This window comes from Microcaecilia unicolor, chromosome 11 (assembly GCF_901765095.1).
Source record: "Microcaecilia unicolor chromosome 11, aMicUni1.1, whole genome shotgun sequence".
NCBI classification, from domain to species: domain Eukaryota; kingdom Metazoa; phylum Chordata; class Amphibia; order Gymnophiona; family Siphonopidae; genus Microcaecilia; species Microcaecilia unicolor.
Genome location: NC_044041.1, coordinates 175,460,805 through 175,473,711, shown reverse-complemented (window position 1 = coordinate 175,473,711; position 12,907 = coordinate 175,460,805). Strand labels below are relative to the sequence as shown.

At 46.7% G+C, this 12,907-nt stretch overlaps 1 protein-coding gene across 1 annotated transcript in view; it reads left to right on the top strand.

The window, feature by feature from the left end:
* Positions 1-5,155, top strand: part of EHD2 (EH domain containing 2) — a 112,680-nt gene extending 107,525 nt beyond the window's left edge. The window contains exon 5 of the mRNA XM_030217370.1: positions 265-5,155. Coding sequence (XP_030073230.1) covers positions 265-801 — 537 coding nt within the window. The 3' untranslated portion in view covers positions 802-5,155. The remainder of the gene's footprint in view (positions 1-264) is intronic.
* The last annotated feature ends 7,752 nt before the right edge of the window (positions 5,156-12,907 follow it).

The window sequence follows — 12,907 nt, the reverse complement described above, 5'->3', positions numbered from 1 at the left end:
GCTAAAGGCTTGGGTTTGACTCCTGATTTTCAGGTTTACTGAGGCTTTAAGGAAAAGGAGGACACATTGATCCAGTCCGGATTTTGCTTCCATTGAAAACAATACAAGTAAAACCCAGACTGGCTCAATCTGTCCTCCATTTTCTGGAGCCATATGGTAACCCTATACTGTGCAATTATTGGGTGCAAGTTTCATTCCATGAGCCTGTGTCATGGCAACAGCATGCTCCATGGTTCTCTTTACCTCTCTTTGACCGTCCAACAGGAACAACTGATGGTTCGTGACTTCAACAAGTTCCATTCTCTGAAGCCCAAGATGATAGAAGTCCTGGATGAGATGCTGACAACTGACATTGCCAAGCTGATGCCTCTCCTGCGCCAAGAGGACCTGGATACCTCTGATCACATGGTCCAAGGAGGGGCTTTCGATGGCACCCACAATGGCCCATTTGTGGAGGGCATCACTGAAGGGGTATTTGAGGGCATGGAAGATGAGGATTGGGTGGTCACTAAGGATAAGCCTAAGTATGATGAAATCTTCTATAACCTCTCCCCCATGGATGGCAAGCTCAGTGGCACCAAGGCCAAGACTTGGATGGTTACCACCAAGCTGCCCAACTCTGTGCTGGGGAAGATCTGGAAGCTCTCCGATGTGGACAGGGATGGCATGCTGGATGACGAAGAGTTTGCCTTGGCCAGTCACTTGATTGAGGTCAAGCTGGAGGGTCATGGCCTTCCCATAGAGCTGCCCAGGCACCTCGTCCCACCATCCAAGAGACGACAGAAAGGCTCAGCAGAGTGAAAACTCAGTACCAATGTACTGTCCCAACACCAATTATCACTGGTAATTCTGGCTGAGCATATAAAATTTTTTTTTTAATTCCCCCAAATCTGTAAAATGACTTACAAATTCCTTGCTCTAGAGCAGCATCAACCTAACCAGACACAGAAATTATTCCATGCATTCTTATAGCTTTCACAACAACTAAACTCCATCTGCTGAAAGCTGAGCAGTAGCACCAAAGGTGTGCAAGCTGCAACCAATAAGAATTCAAACTTTCATTTGGCTGTGATCTAATAAAGATTGGTCTTATTAGATTTGAGCCAATGACAGCCACACAGTCCTCCAAAAACTCGTGATGAGAGCTAGGAGGTGCCTGTGTTCTCTGTGAAACTCTGTAGTGTATAGGAAGTTGAATCCTTCAATGTCGTCACCCTTGTCCATGTCACTATACCTGAGAACCCTTCATGCATAGCCCATAACAACTATAGGAAGTTGCAAAACTTCCCTGATAGCTACTTAGCAGGTTGAATGATATGTTAATTTAAAACCAATCAGGAAAATATAAACCAAGGTGCTATAGAACTCTTCCATTCTTTTGCTTTCATGGCAGTAGATTTGGACATTACCACCCATGTCCAGAGAACGAAATACCATCAATCAATTCCATCATAGGGCACAGAGGTTTCATCAGCTGTCCTCATTCTTAATAACTGGCATGGAAGTGGTTAAGTAGAGGAAGGGACTGAGGAGTAGACATTGACAGTATGATGGCCGTAAGAGGTTTTCTCACTCATCGTACAGAGGCAAGTCTTGGAGAATCTACAACAAACATAGTTCAAATGAAGCCAAAGATTGACCACACCCTCCCAGGGGTTACTGCCCCCATGTGGAACATGAAGAGAAGCATCATCGAGGGGTGCTGTGCCACTAAGGTCAGCTTCCATGTTTAGATGTTTTTTGGTTTGGTGACCCTCATACATTATCCATTTGTGTGCTTTGGGTAGAGGGTGAGGATCATAACCATTCATTGTACTTAGTCCTTTTTAAAGACAGATGCAAGTATGGGTGAGTGACCTTCTCAAGGGCCAAACTCATTGATAATGGAGATCCCAGAGTTCCTTTTCCCTTCACGTAATGCCTGCTGCATCTGAGGTATCCTTTAAATCTGTTAATCCGTTTCCCAAAGATTAGTACTGAGAGTTTTGTGTGGTGCTGTGTAAGAACAATAGAAGGTTACATACTGTATTCCAAGATCTTTTCGCCTCCCCCACAGCATTCTTGTTGGTCCTGATACACAGGACTACAAGTACAAGAATGTACTGGGTTGAGAGGCTGATGCTTATGACTGGGTACAGATTGTTGCTGTGTGCTGAGCTGCCTGGTCATTCAATGCATCACCTACAATCAGCTAGAGCTGGAGCTGAGAGATGATCAAAAATGCAACCAAAAATCAGCAGATTATCCAACTGCTCTGCCAATGTACATGCTGGACAGAGATGTATCATTCCATAGATCTCCATGTATATATGTCTTGTATTTTAAGATTTTGCTGCACGCTTCAACGCCAGTGCTCTGCGTCTACAGCCTACGCATACTCAGCTGCTAACATGTGTCTTTTAGCTGGTATACTCTGTTCCTGATTTTTGCCTTTCCTTGCAAAATATAGTTTAGTGTTTAATTCTCTTTATTATTTTATCACAATATTTTGAATTACCTCATAGGGATGTGAATTCATGAGCACCTAAAAGTTTTAAGTGAGCACAGATTGTGTGTAGGCACATATACCTACGAATTAACATGTACAATCGAGATTTATGCATATTAAAAAAAATCTTGCGTGCAATGTGCACAAAAAGCATGAATGTGAGAAAATGCAAACATTACAAAAACTTTGTTTAAAATGAAGACCAACCAACCTTTTTCTTTTTGCCGTACACATCTCTATTAGCTGGGGTGGGTGTGGGGAGGGGCCTACTTGGCAGGCTTTGAGGGGGGCCCCAGCATGTCTAACATCAGCCTTGGTTCAAGATGGCACCCTGGTGTCTGGCCCCCCAGTGGAGGACCATTGCTACAGAAACAAGTGAGGAAGAGGAATCCCTAGATAGCTGTGATGGAGATTTATGATTCTGACTGAGCAGGAGGCCCAATGGAGAAAGAAACTGCAGGATCAAAAGAAAACAAAAAACAAGAGGACATTGTAATCTAGGCCGACATTCAGAGGCTCTAAAATGTAGATTTAGAATTTATAAAGAGGATAATTCTCACACCCCACCAACAGCTCTTGTAAGGGTAACTTTCTTAAAAATAAATACAGTACTGGGCCAGAGACAATGAGTTCTCCCGTCCACTACAGCTGCAGCAAGTAAAAAGAAACCCATTCAGAAAGCAAATTGAAAATCACCACTTTGCTCTGGTCTTCAGTGATGAGTGAGTCTTTTGCCTTTCTAACTTGAGGTTCCAGAGATGCCAGGTCACATCCATTGTTCATGTGACACACGCAGTTGAAGGGGCTTTCATACACACATACAGAGACCCAGAGAGCCCTTCCTGAAGACATTAGGAGGTGAGAATCCAGGACTGGAGTAGCCATGTTGGGCCCGATATTCAATGAGATTTAAGTGGGCAGGAAAAGCTCCGGCCCGCTTAAATTGCCTGTGGCCGCTTAACCCCCAACGTTCAGTGGCACCAAACTGGGCAGTGCTGCTGAAATTTGCCCCTGATCTCCCATTAAAAAGTAGGTAGGTCCTAGTGGCCATCATCGATCAAATTAGCCCAGATATTCAGTGCCGGGGCCTGGACATGGACTGACACTGAATATCCGGGGCTAATTTAGCCGACCATGGTCAGCACTTAAAAAAACGCTGACTGCCACTGGCTCAATATCGACCAGGGTGTTCCTCAGATTTCAACGCCAAAGAAGCAGGAAACAGTCTGGAGCAACAGCGCTGAGCAGCTGTGGGGTTCTAATCCTGAAGTCAAAGCAGAAGGAGGTAATCTGGTGTTGCAATGATCAGCAGTCAGAGGAATTCCCCAGGCCCTCTGGCAGTCTGGAGAAGTCCTGAACTGCCGGCCAGGTTCCCCCTCACCAATAAACGAAAAGCAGGCCTAGGATGGTGCAGAAGGAGCCTGGTAGCGATAATAAGATGGGGTGATTGGGGGAGTGATTGAGGTTAGGGAGGTAGTTTGTTGGGTGATTGGGGCCAGAGGGGGCAGGTTTGTTTGGTGGGGATTAAAGGGTGATTGAGACCAGAAGGGGCAAATTTGCTGGAGTGGGTAGAATTTATTGAGGTCATAGAGAAGGAGTTACAGGGGGTGGGGAAGCATATAGATTGCACTTGATCCCTCTGGTCATGCTTCGATATTTCTCTGTAGGCAAAATATTAATAAATAAATAAATAAATTTATACCCCTGAAATGCTATCAGAAAAATCTCACTCTTTGGCCCTGAATCTTACTCACTGGGGTGGTAAATCTCACTCTTTAGCACAGGCCACCCTTGACATCTCTGAAGTTAGCAGGAAAAGATTTTTACCAGCACAGATCAGAAGTAAACTGAGAACCTCAGGTTTGTGTTCACTTGGCCTCAGAAACCTTTAAGTTCTCAGACTGGAACTGAGGTGCCTGAATTTTTGGCTCAGAATTCTCATATTCTATATTTAACATTACCCAACTGAGAGTCCTACACATAATATTACCATAAAAAGCTGAGATCTGGCTTTTTAACTCCTTTGGGAGGACGCAGGACAGTCCAGTTTCAATTTTCTCTGGACTGGATGAAAGACTGTCTGGTTGAGTAATGTTCAGCCCCAGTAGGACATGTTAAGACTGCTTTACACAGTTTTTTAAGGCCAAGCAGAAAGAAGTCAAGTCTTGTGCAAGATGCAGAATCAGAGAGCTGGAGTTCACAGACTGGCTCAAAGATCAGGCAGTCTGTCTGCTATGCTGCCAGTTAGGCTGTGAGTTACTGCAGGGTGTTTCAGGCCAGAGATTTTTTACACTAGACTACATTAGGATAAGAGATAGAAACAAGGATTGGATGAAATAGCTCTGGCTAGCACAGAGTTAGGTCAGAGCTAAAGCAGGCTGAAAGGACCAGTCCAGAATAGAGGAAGCATATAGAGTAGGACATGAGTAGGGCTGGAAATTTGGGAATGATGATTCCCTTGACGGGTAAGGACACAAGATCCTTCACCTTACACTTGTTCATTTTTCTTTCCCTTTATTACGTTATTGTTTTAAGGCTAAACATGTCATGGCGAAGTTAGTAGGAAGTAGAAGCTTCATTACAGTGAACTTGAGCAGTCTCTACAGCGTGCGCTGTATCTTCTGTTTATGGCATTGACCTACAATAAAGGCAACATCTGTTGAACCATGGATGTGTATGGAACTGTATCTTCTCTTCGCAGACAACTCCAGGGATATGTTTCTGCGCCACAGACAATGGGTGGTGGGGGTTGGGGGACATCACTTCATTGCTCATGTCAAAGACAAAACTCACAGAGTACATATACAGTGGTCAGTGGGTTTTTTTAGCTGCTGGTGGTGCTATTTCCAGATATTCAATTCCAGGCCACGTCCAAGCATCAGAACTGGTTTTATGCGGCTAGCTATCTCTTTTGTGAAATTCAGCACTTAACAGCCTAAGCAACACTGCATAAAGACAGGACTGTGTTTTATGTGGTCCAATCGGCCCCTTAACTTAGTGGTCCTTTTACCAAGCTGCGGCGGGGGTTGTTTTTGCCGTGCTCTGCGGCCCTTTTTACCACAGTGGGTAAAAAAAGGCTGAACATAGCCATGGCCAGGCAGTAAGATTGCTCTTACTGCATGGCTATGTGTGGGGGGGGGGGGGGCACTTACCGCCACCCATTGAGGTGGTGGTAAGGGCTCCCGTACTAACCTGGCGGTAACTGGGTAGCACGCAGCGCTACCCGATTACCGCTGGGTTGGCGCCATGCTAAAAAATATGGGCCGATTTTCCCTAGCATGGGAAATGGTGAGCACTGGATCTGGAAACTACCGCCACTGCCCACATTGGGCCAGCGGTAGCTTCAAATTAGCGTGCAGTAAGCCCACGTTGGGTTTACCGCTGCTTTGTAAAAGGACTCCTTAGGCAGCTAGAAACTGATTATCGGCACTTCACCACATAAGTGCCTACTCCACACCCGGACCGTTGTACCCTTTAAGCTGAGTGTGAGTCCTCCAACTGCATTGCTGCCAGGGGGGGGGGGGGGGGGGGGCGGTGCTTCAATATTATATTTTCAATCGCTAGTGGGAAGCAGGCTCTCTGGAGTCCTACAGAGCTTAAGAAAACAACAAGGCAGATGATCTGCAAACTCCAAGATGGAAAGACAACAAAGCAGATCAGTAGAAGAAAACCATAAATTTATTAAACAAAAAAACCAAATATTCAAATCAGCCCGACACAGGCCGTTTTTCGCCCAGCAGTTGCTAGTGTATCTGACGGATTGCACATCATCACTTTTTTGATTATTTGGCTGTTTTTTAATTACATTAACCCTGACAATAAAAGAAAACTGTGTAGCTCCTGACGCAGCCCTGCTGGGTGAAACACGGCCTGTGTCGGGCTGATTTGAATATTTGTTTTTTTTTTGTTTAATAAATTTATGGTTTTCTTCTACTGATCTGCTTTGTTGTCTTTCCGTCCTACAGAGCTTGCCTGTCCCTCACTATTGAGAGTGTGATGGTGAAACAGCACCCCCCACTGGCAGGAATGTAGGTGGAGGACTCCCGCTCAGCTTTGAGGGAACAGTGACCCAGACTGCTCACAGAATAGCCTGATTTCAGTTTAGAGGTCAGTGCTGATATTCAATGACATTAACCAGTTAAGTGCTGCTGAATATCAGTAGACAGCCCCGAGCAAGTGATTTAACATGTCAGGAGCCTCTCCTGGCCATTAAATCGCTCTGTATATCGACCTGCACAAATCTTTAAAACCTTACAAAAATTGACACACAGACAGGCATATTTTCAAAGCACTTTGGGAGGCTAAGTTCCATAGGTTTCTATGGAACTTTGGGAGGCTAAGTGCTTTGAAAATATGCCTGATGGTCTCCATTATAAGAGCATGAAGATGTAACAGAGAATGGTTAACTTGGGTGTTAACACTTCTGATCACAGCTGTGCAGGATCCGGTTGGGTGATTGAAGGAAAAGGTGGCCCTTGTTCAAACATTTAAAAAAAAATATATAAATGGAAAATGCTCCCTTCAACTCTTGGTCTCTTTCTCCTCTTTGTGTGTATAAATTTGAAGGATAAAGTGAGTCATTCCTTTCTATGACTCAAAGCCTGAACTCCAGCCAGTGGCTTAAGAACATATTTTCCGAGGGGGAAGAGCAGGAACATTCCACAAGAAAAGCCACACAAAAATCAAGCTATGCATTTATCAGCATGAAAGGGAGAGAGGGAAACTCTCCACTGCTCAGAAGACTGCTCTACTGCAAGCTCCCTATATACTGTATATATATATCAATGTAACTGTAAACGATGATGTGTCACTAGATAGGACCATTCGAGATGAAGAAAGGAGGGTGGAGGTCCCTTGGGAAGCGATTGGTACATGCCGATGCAGTTAGTTAAACATCCGGAGAGGCCAATTCTCTCATCTCTAGGCCCTTGGCATGGAAGACTTTATCCAGAGTTAAACAATGCCCTCCCAATCAAGGGCAGGAAGTTGCAGCTGAAGCCTTTATAACTTGCATTGCCTCCAGTTTCATACTTGGAGTTCTCATTTCCTCTTTCCCACCACTAGGGACCCTCTGCAAGGTCTCCTTTGTCAAGAGCGATTCCTATCTCAGCTTGAAAGCCAGAGAGGAACAGCATGCAAAGTTCAGGTCTAACTTGTTTAACATGGAGATTCTGTTACTTAAAAGAGGGCTCTGGCTGACTAGTCATGTTGCTAAAGACACTACGTGACTAAGTTTAGACCTAGTCATCACCCAATGCGGTTTAAATATTTGTGTCAGGTATAATAGAAATGCTCTGCTGGAGCCCTCTAGTGCTCTCACAATGCAGTTGGTGTGTGACATGAAGCCAGTAAACATGAGTCAATATTGAAAAGACTTAACTAAGAGCAGGTTTTATCCTGGTAGATTTACCTTTCTAAATTTTGAATCCTTTAACTAGCTAAATGTGTGCACTTAAATTGCAAGCCGTACAAATTTAGCTGGGTAAGTCACCGGGTTGGAAGTTTTCCCCCTGAGGTCTGTTTTCAAATCTATTTGATCACTACAGAATTCAGTTCTAACGGGCTAAAATCTAGCCTGGTGCCCTCAGGAACACAAATGGCATGCCTAACTCTACCAACCAGATATTGAGCTGCACAGCCAGCTGGGCAAGAGCAAATTCTGGGGCCCTTTTACTAAGCTGTGGTAAAAAGTTTCCTGTGGTAGTTTGGACGCCTGAAATTGGCGCACACTAGGCCATTTTTTTTTTTACCATGGTTGGGAAAAAAAGGCTTTTTTATTGGGACAGTAAATGGCCGTGAGCTAAAATTAAAAGTAACGCCCAGCTATGGGAAACAGTGCGTGACAACTTCAAAATTACTGCCGGATGCCTGCGCTACCTGGGTAGTAGTGTCGATTTGGCGCGCACTACCTGCTCGTTAGCCCTACCGCAGCTTAGTAAAAGGGCCCCTTAATCTGGTAAATTAATCCAGTTATTTTATCCACCCAGGAGGCTGTTTAATATCAATGGTATGGTAGATCCCCCTGCACATAAGCCCCAAGTCATGAATAGTTTATGGGGACCACCATACAAATGTGACAGGTTCTATAGCAGGCCTTGACAAGGCCGCCGAGGGATGGGGACAAAATTCCCTCACGGAAATAGGAAGTTACATCAGAGGAAGGCGGGACACAGTGAGGGAAGGCTTAGGCTGGGCCCGAGGGGATCTGCTTCTTTCACACTGCCGATTGATTTTATTTTTTAAATGCAGGGGACCGAGTGGCAGACAGAAGGGGGCTATCGAGGGAGCTGAGGGTAGGCAGGTGGAGATTGGGGGGGGGGCTCGGATGGGAGAAAGGGGCTGGAGTTGGAACTGGGGTCTAAGAAGGGGCAGGAGGGAGAATGGGGACATGCCTGGGGCAGGAGAGGGTCTGGGGCTGAAAAGGGGGGGCAGATGAGAGAATGGGGCTGGGGCTGAAAAGAAGGGTTGTAATGCAAGACAGGTGGAAGAAGGGGACTGGAACTGGGGGCTGAAAAGGAAGGTAGGTGGGATAAGGGGGCTAGTACTGGAACTGGGGGCTGAAAATGGGGGGGCAGATGAGAGAATGGGGCTGGGGCTGAAAAGAAGGGTTGTAATGCAAGACAGGTGGAAGAAGGGGACTGGAACTGGGGACTGAAAAGGAGGGTAGGTGGGATAAGGGGGCTAGTACTGGAACTGGTGGCTGAAAAGGGGCAGGGGCTGAAACTGTGGGGACTGGGGGCTGAAAAGGAGACAGAAAAAAGTGGCTGGGGCTGAATCTCAGGACTGGTGGTGGGAGAAAAGGGCTGGGGCTGAAACTGGGGACTGGTGGGATAATGGGGCTGGAACTGGGGGCTGAAAAGAGGGGGCAGAGAGAGAGAGGGGACAGATTCTGGATGGAAGGGAGAGACAGGGCAGACCCTGGATGGATGGGAGAGGGAGGGCAATGGTGGATGGAAGGGGCAGAGAGAGAGGGTAAACTGGATGGAAGGGAGAGAGAGAACAGACAGTGGTTGGAAAGGGGAGAGAGATGCAGACAGGGGCAGATGGTGGATGGAAGGGGCAGAGATAGAAGATGCTAGATGGAAGGGAGAGATAGGGCAGATGGCCTGAGGGGAAAAGCAGTCACAGGGGAAGACCACACGGCAGAACGAAGAAAATCAGCGCTGGAGGACGATCTGTTCTGCTGGCAGGACCTTGGGATCCTTGCCAACCAAGGTATTTAATAGTTGCGGCAGGTGGGCGGCAGCAGCGATCGGGGAGGGTGGGGTGGAGGCAGCAGCGATCAGGGGGGTGGCGACAGCAGTAGCGATGGGGGGGGGGGGCAGCAATGATCCTTGGGGGAGGGGGGCCCAGTGGTAGCCTTGCCCCGGGCCCGGCTCAGTCTCTTGGCAGCCCTGGGCCTTGAGTGGGGTGAGTACCCACTGCTGTCCCCAGCCACCTCAGGCCAATAGACGGCTTGCCCAAGGCCTTGAGGAGCTGCTATGAGATTTGAACTTGGGCCTTCTGGTTCCCAGTCGACTGCTCTGTAGTTTATAGTCAGAATTGCAGAAAAGACATGCTAATACATTTTTTACCCACGACTGGTAGCGCTATAGAAATGATTTGTAGTAGTAGTGACGAAACGCCTAGTCACCCGCCTGGGGCTACCCATGCAGCAACCTGGAGCGTCTGTCCCCAGCACAGCTCAGGTCTGCCTGCACCTGCCGCTTGTGCTCTACACTAGCACCCTCCTCCCACCGACTGGGTCACCACCGCCTCTGGACGAGTCTCCAGCTCTCAAATTATCCCTAGTGATTTCTAGATTACTGGAGCCACACTCCCAGTGGTCCCACAGTTCCCAGAAAGCACTAACAGACACAAACCACAAGATTCTTAGTCAAGACAAGCAGAGCGAACAAACAATTACATTTATTTTCATAAAAATATTTAAACAGTGAACTATAAAGCACATGGGAAAAACAGCACACAATAACAGGTAACTGAAATAGGATAAATTATAAACTATCTAAACATTTTTTCACTACCTGAATAGTGCCTGGAAGGTACAGAAAATATGGCTGCTCACCAGTTACGGAATATAACTGATCACAGGGTCTCAGTAGAGAGTTCTTTCCCCCTCTGCTTCCAAACTGAGACTAAAAAATTACCTCATGGTTAGGTGGGAAAAAGAAAAGAGTCACTTCTGGACTGGTACAGCTTTAATGAAAACAATCGCCATCTGCCGGCCAACCAAGAGAAACACATATCATCTGCAAAACAATACAGTTCATAGGCTCAGAACCCCGCTGTTTCGCTGCCACACCCATATACACCCTAATTCTATATATGGCACTCAAAATTGCGTGCACAAGTTTGTGTATGCACCCAATCTGCACACGCAATTTAATTGACAAATAAGCCAATTAGCACCGATAATCGGGTGTGAATAATCAATTATCAGCACTAAATGGCATTCATTTAAATTTACACGTGCATCTTTAGGCATCAGAGATCTGCGCGTAAATTTTATGTGCGCATCAGAAAAGGGTGCATGGCCATGGGAGGGGCATGGCCAGATCAGGGGCATTCCTGGAATTTGTGCGCAGCTACAGAATAGGGGAGATCCGCACCTAATTTAGATGTCAGAATGTACACCAGGTTTCAATTGGTGTAAATCCTCACATCCAAAATTGGACGTGCATCCCAGTGCCCGACTCTGAGCGCAGTGTATAGAACAGCGCTTAGTGCTAATTTTTATCGCTGCTGATTTTGTGGTGCCATATACAGAATTTAATCCATACTGTTTTATCCAGTGGCGTAGCTACAGGTGGGCCTGGGTGGGCTGTGGCCCACCTAAAATTGTGGCTCTCTTGCTGTGGCTAGTGGGAGTCTTCAAACCCCACCAGAATTTCCTCCTTGTCTGGCAATCAATGCTGTTCCAAACGGCAGCTGGCACCACACACCGGCCCCTCTGCACATGCTCAGTTTTCACCAGGCGGAAGCACTGAGCATGTATGGGCTACTGGCAGCAGCATCAGCTCAAGTCAAGTGCTGCTAACTGCTGTTTGGAAGAGCACTGGCTGCCCAAGGAGGAGGGAATATTCAGCTGATGCAGTTTGGGGATCCCTACTAGCTCAGGTATTTAATATTTTGTATTTGAGGGTAGGGGGACAGCACAGTTGAAGGGGGGGCCAGGAGGGGCTGAATTCCATGCCCATCCATTTTGGACTAAGGCCCACCCATAATTGGCTGTCTGGCTACGCCCCTGGTTTTATCTACTACTGATTTTTGTTAAAATTGAGCTTCACAAAAACAGAAGAGAGCAAACGTTTTCCCTGAGGCAGGCTTTCCTGATATGTGGCCAAGGTTTAGACGCCTTTTATTAATACAGGCCCATTGCCAACAGTTATCACTTCTCCCCGCTCCCAATTTTTTTTCTAGCATGTCTCCTCCCATCTTTTCTTTCTTCTGAGTGCATTTTTAACCCCACAAAGAAAGACTGAAGAAGCCAACGTTGCAGGATCATTTTAATATCAATTCTCTGCATCACCTCCATCCTCTCAAAGTCCTTAAGAATGTGCAACTCCAGAGCTGAACATGGCATAGACCAGGCTTGTCCAACCCATGAGCCAAACCTAAGCCCATCAGAAGTGCTTTTTTTCTGGCCCTCAGTTCTTGTGCTGCTTAAAGTAGGCCAGCGACGTAATTACGGAGCAGCCGCAACTAACTTGGCGGCTGCCTCGTGTCGGCTCCCTGCCCGAATCGCCCCCACTTCCGGTTTCCCCGCTCTCCCAGGTGACGAAGGGAGACCCGCCGCGTCATTGGAGGGGAGACCGGAAGTGGGAGGGACTTCAGCAAGCGGGCTCGATGCACTGCTTAAATGCCTGCCGACGAGACGGAGAGAGTCTCTCAGAGGCGTGCAGGCAGTCCACGGGTTTCCCTCCCACCCTTCCCTATAACATTCTTGAAGTAGACAGGGGGCCGATGGAATACCCTGGCTGTTCTGTTCAGATAATCGTGACGGAATCAAAATGTTATTGTGTTATGCCAAATCATCAGGATAGGGGAAGTGAGTGACCCTGACCATGTTAAGTTAGGGATCCAGTGTTAGGATGATTAGCCTCTCCTATCCTTAATACTTGGATAAAACTGTATGCGGTAACTGTTTTGTAATATCGCTAGTGTACGGATTGTTAGTGGGCTTGATCATGTTAAATCCTATGTACCCATAGCTACGTGTGTTAGATACTTTTATGCTCAATAAAGTCGGCAATGACTGTAGAATTGCGGGATTGTGAGGGGTTCACCAGGGGGGACATGGGGTATTACTGTTTGTCTCCCAATAGGACTGTTCTCATCAATTCTTCTATGCTGTCACAGCTGCGGAGGCACCCGAGCCTGAGAACCTGGGATGTGCCAGAGCGACAGGCAGAAGGCAGA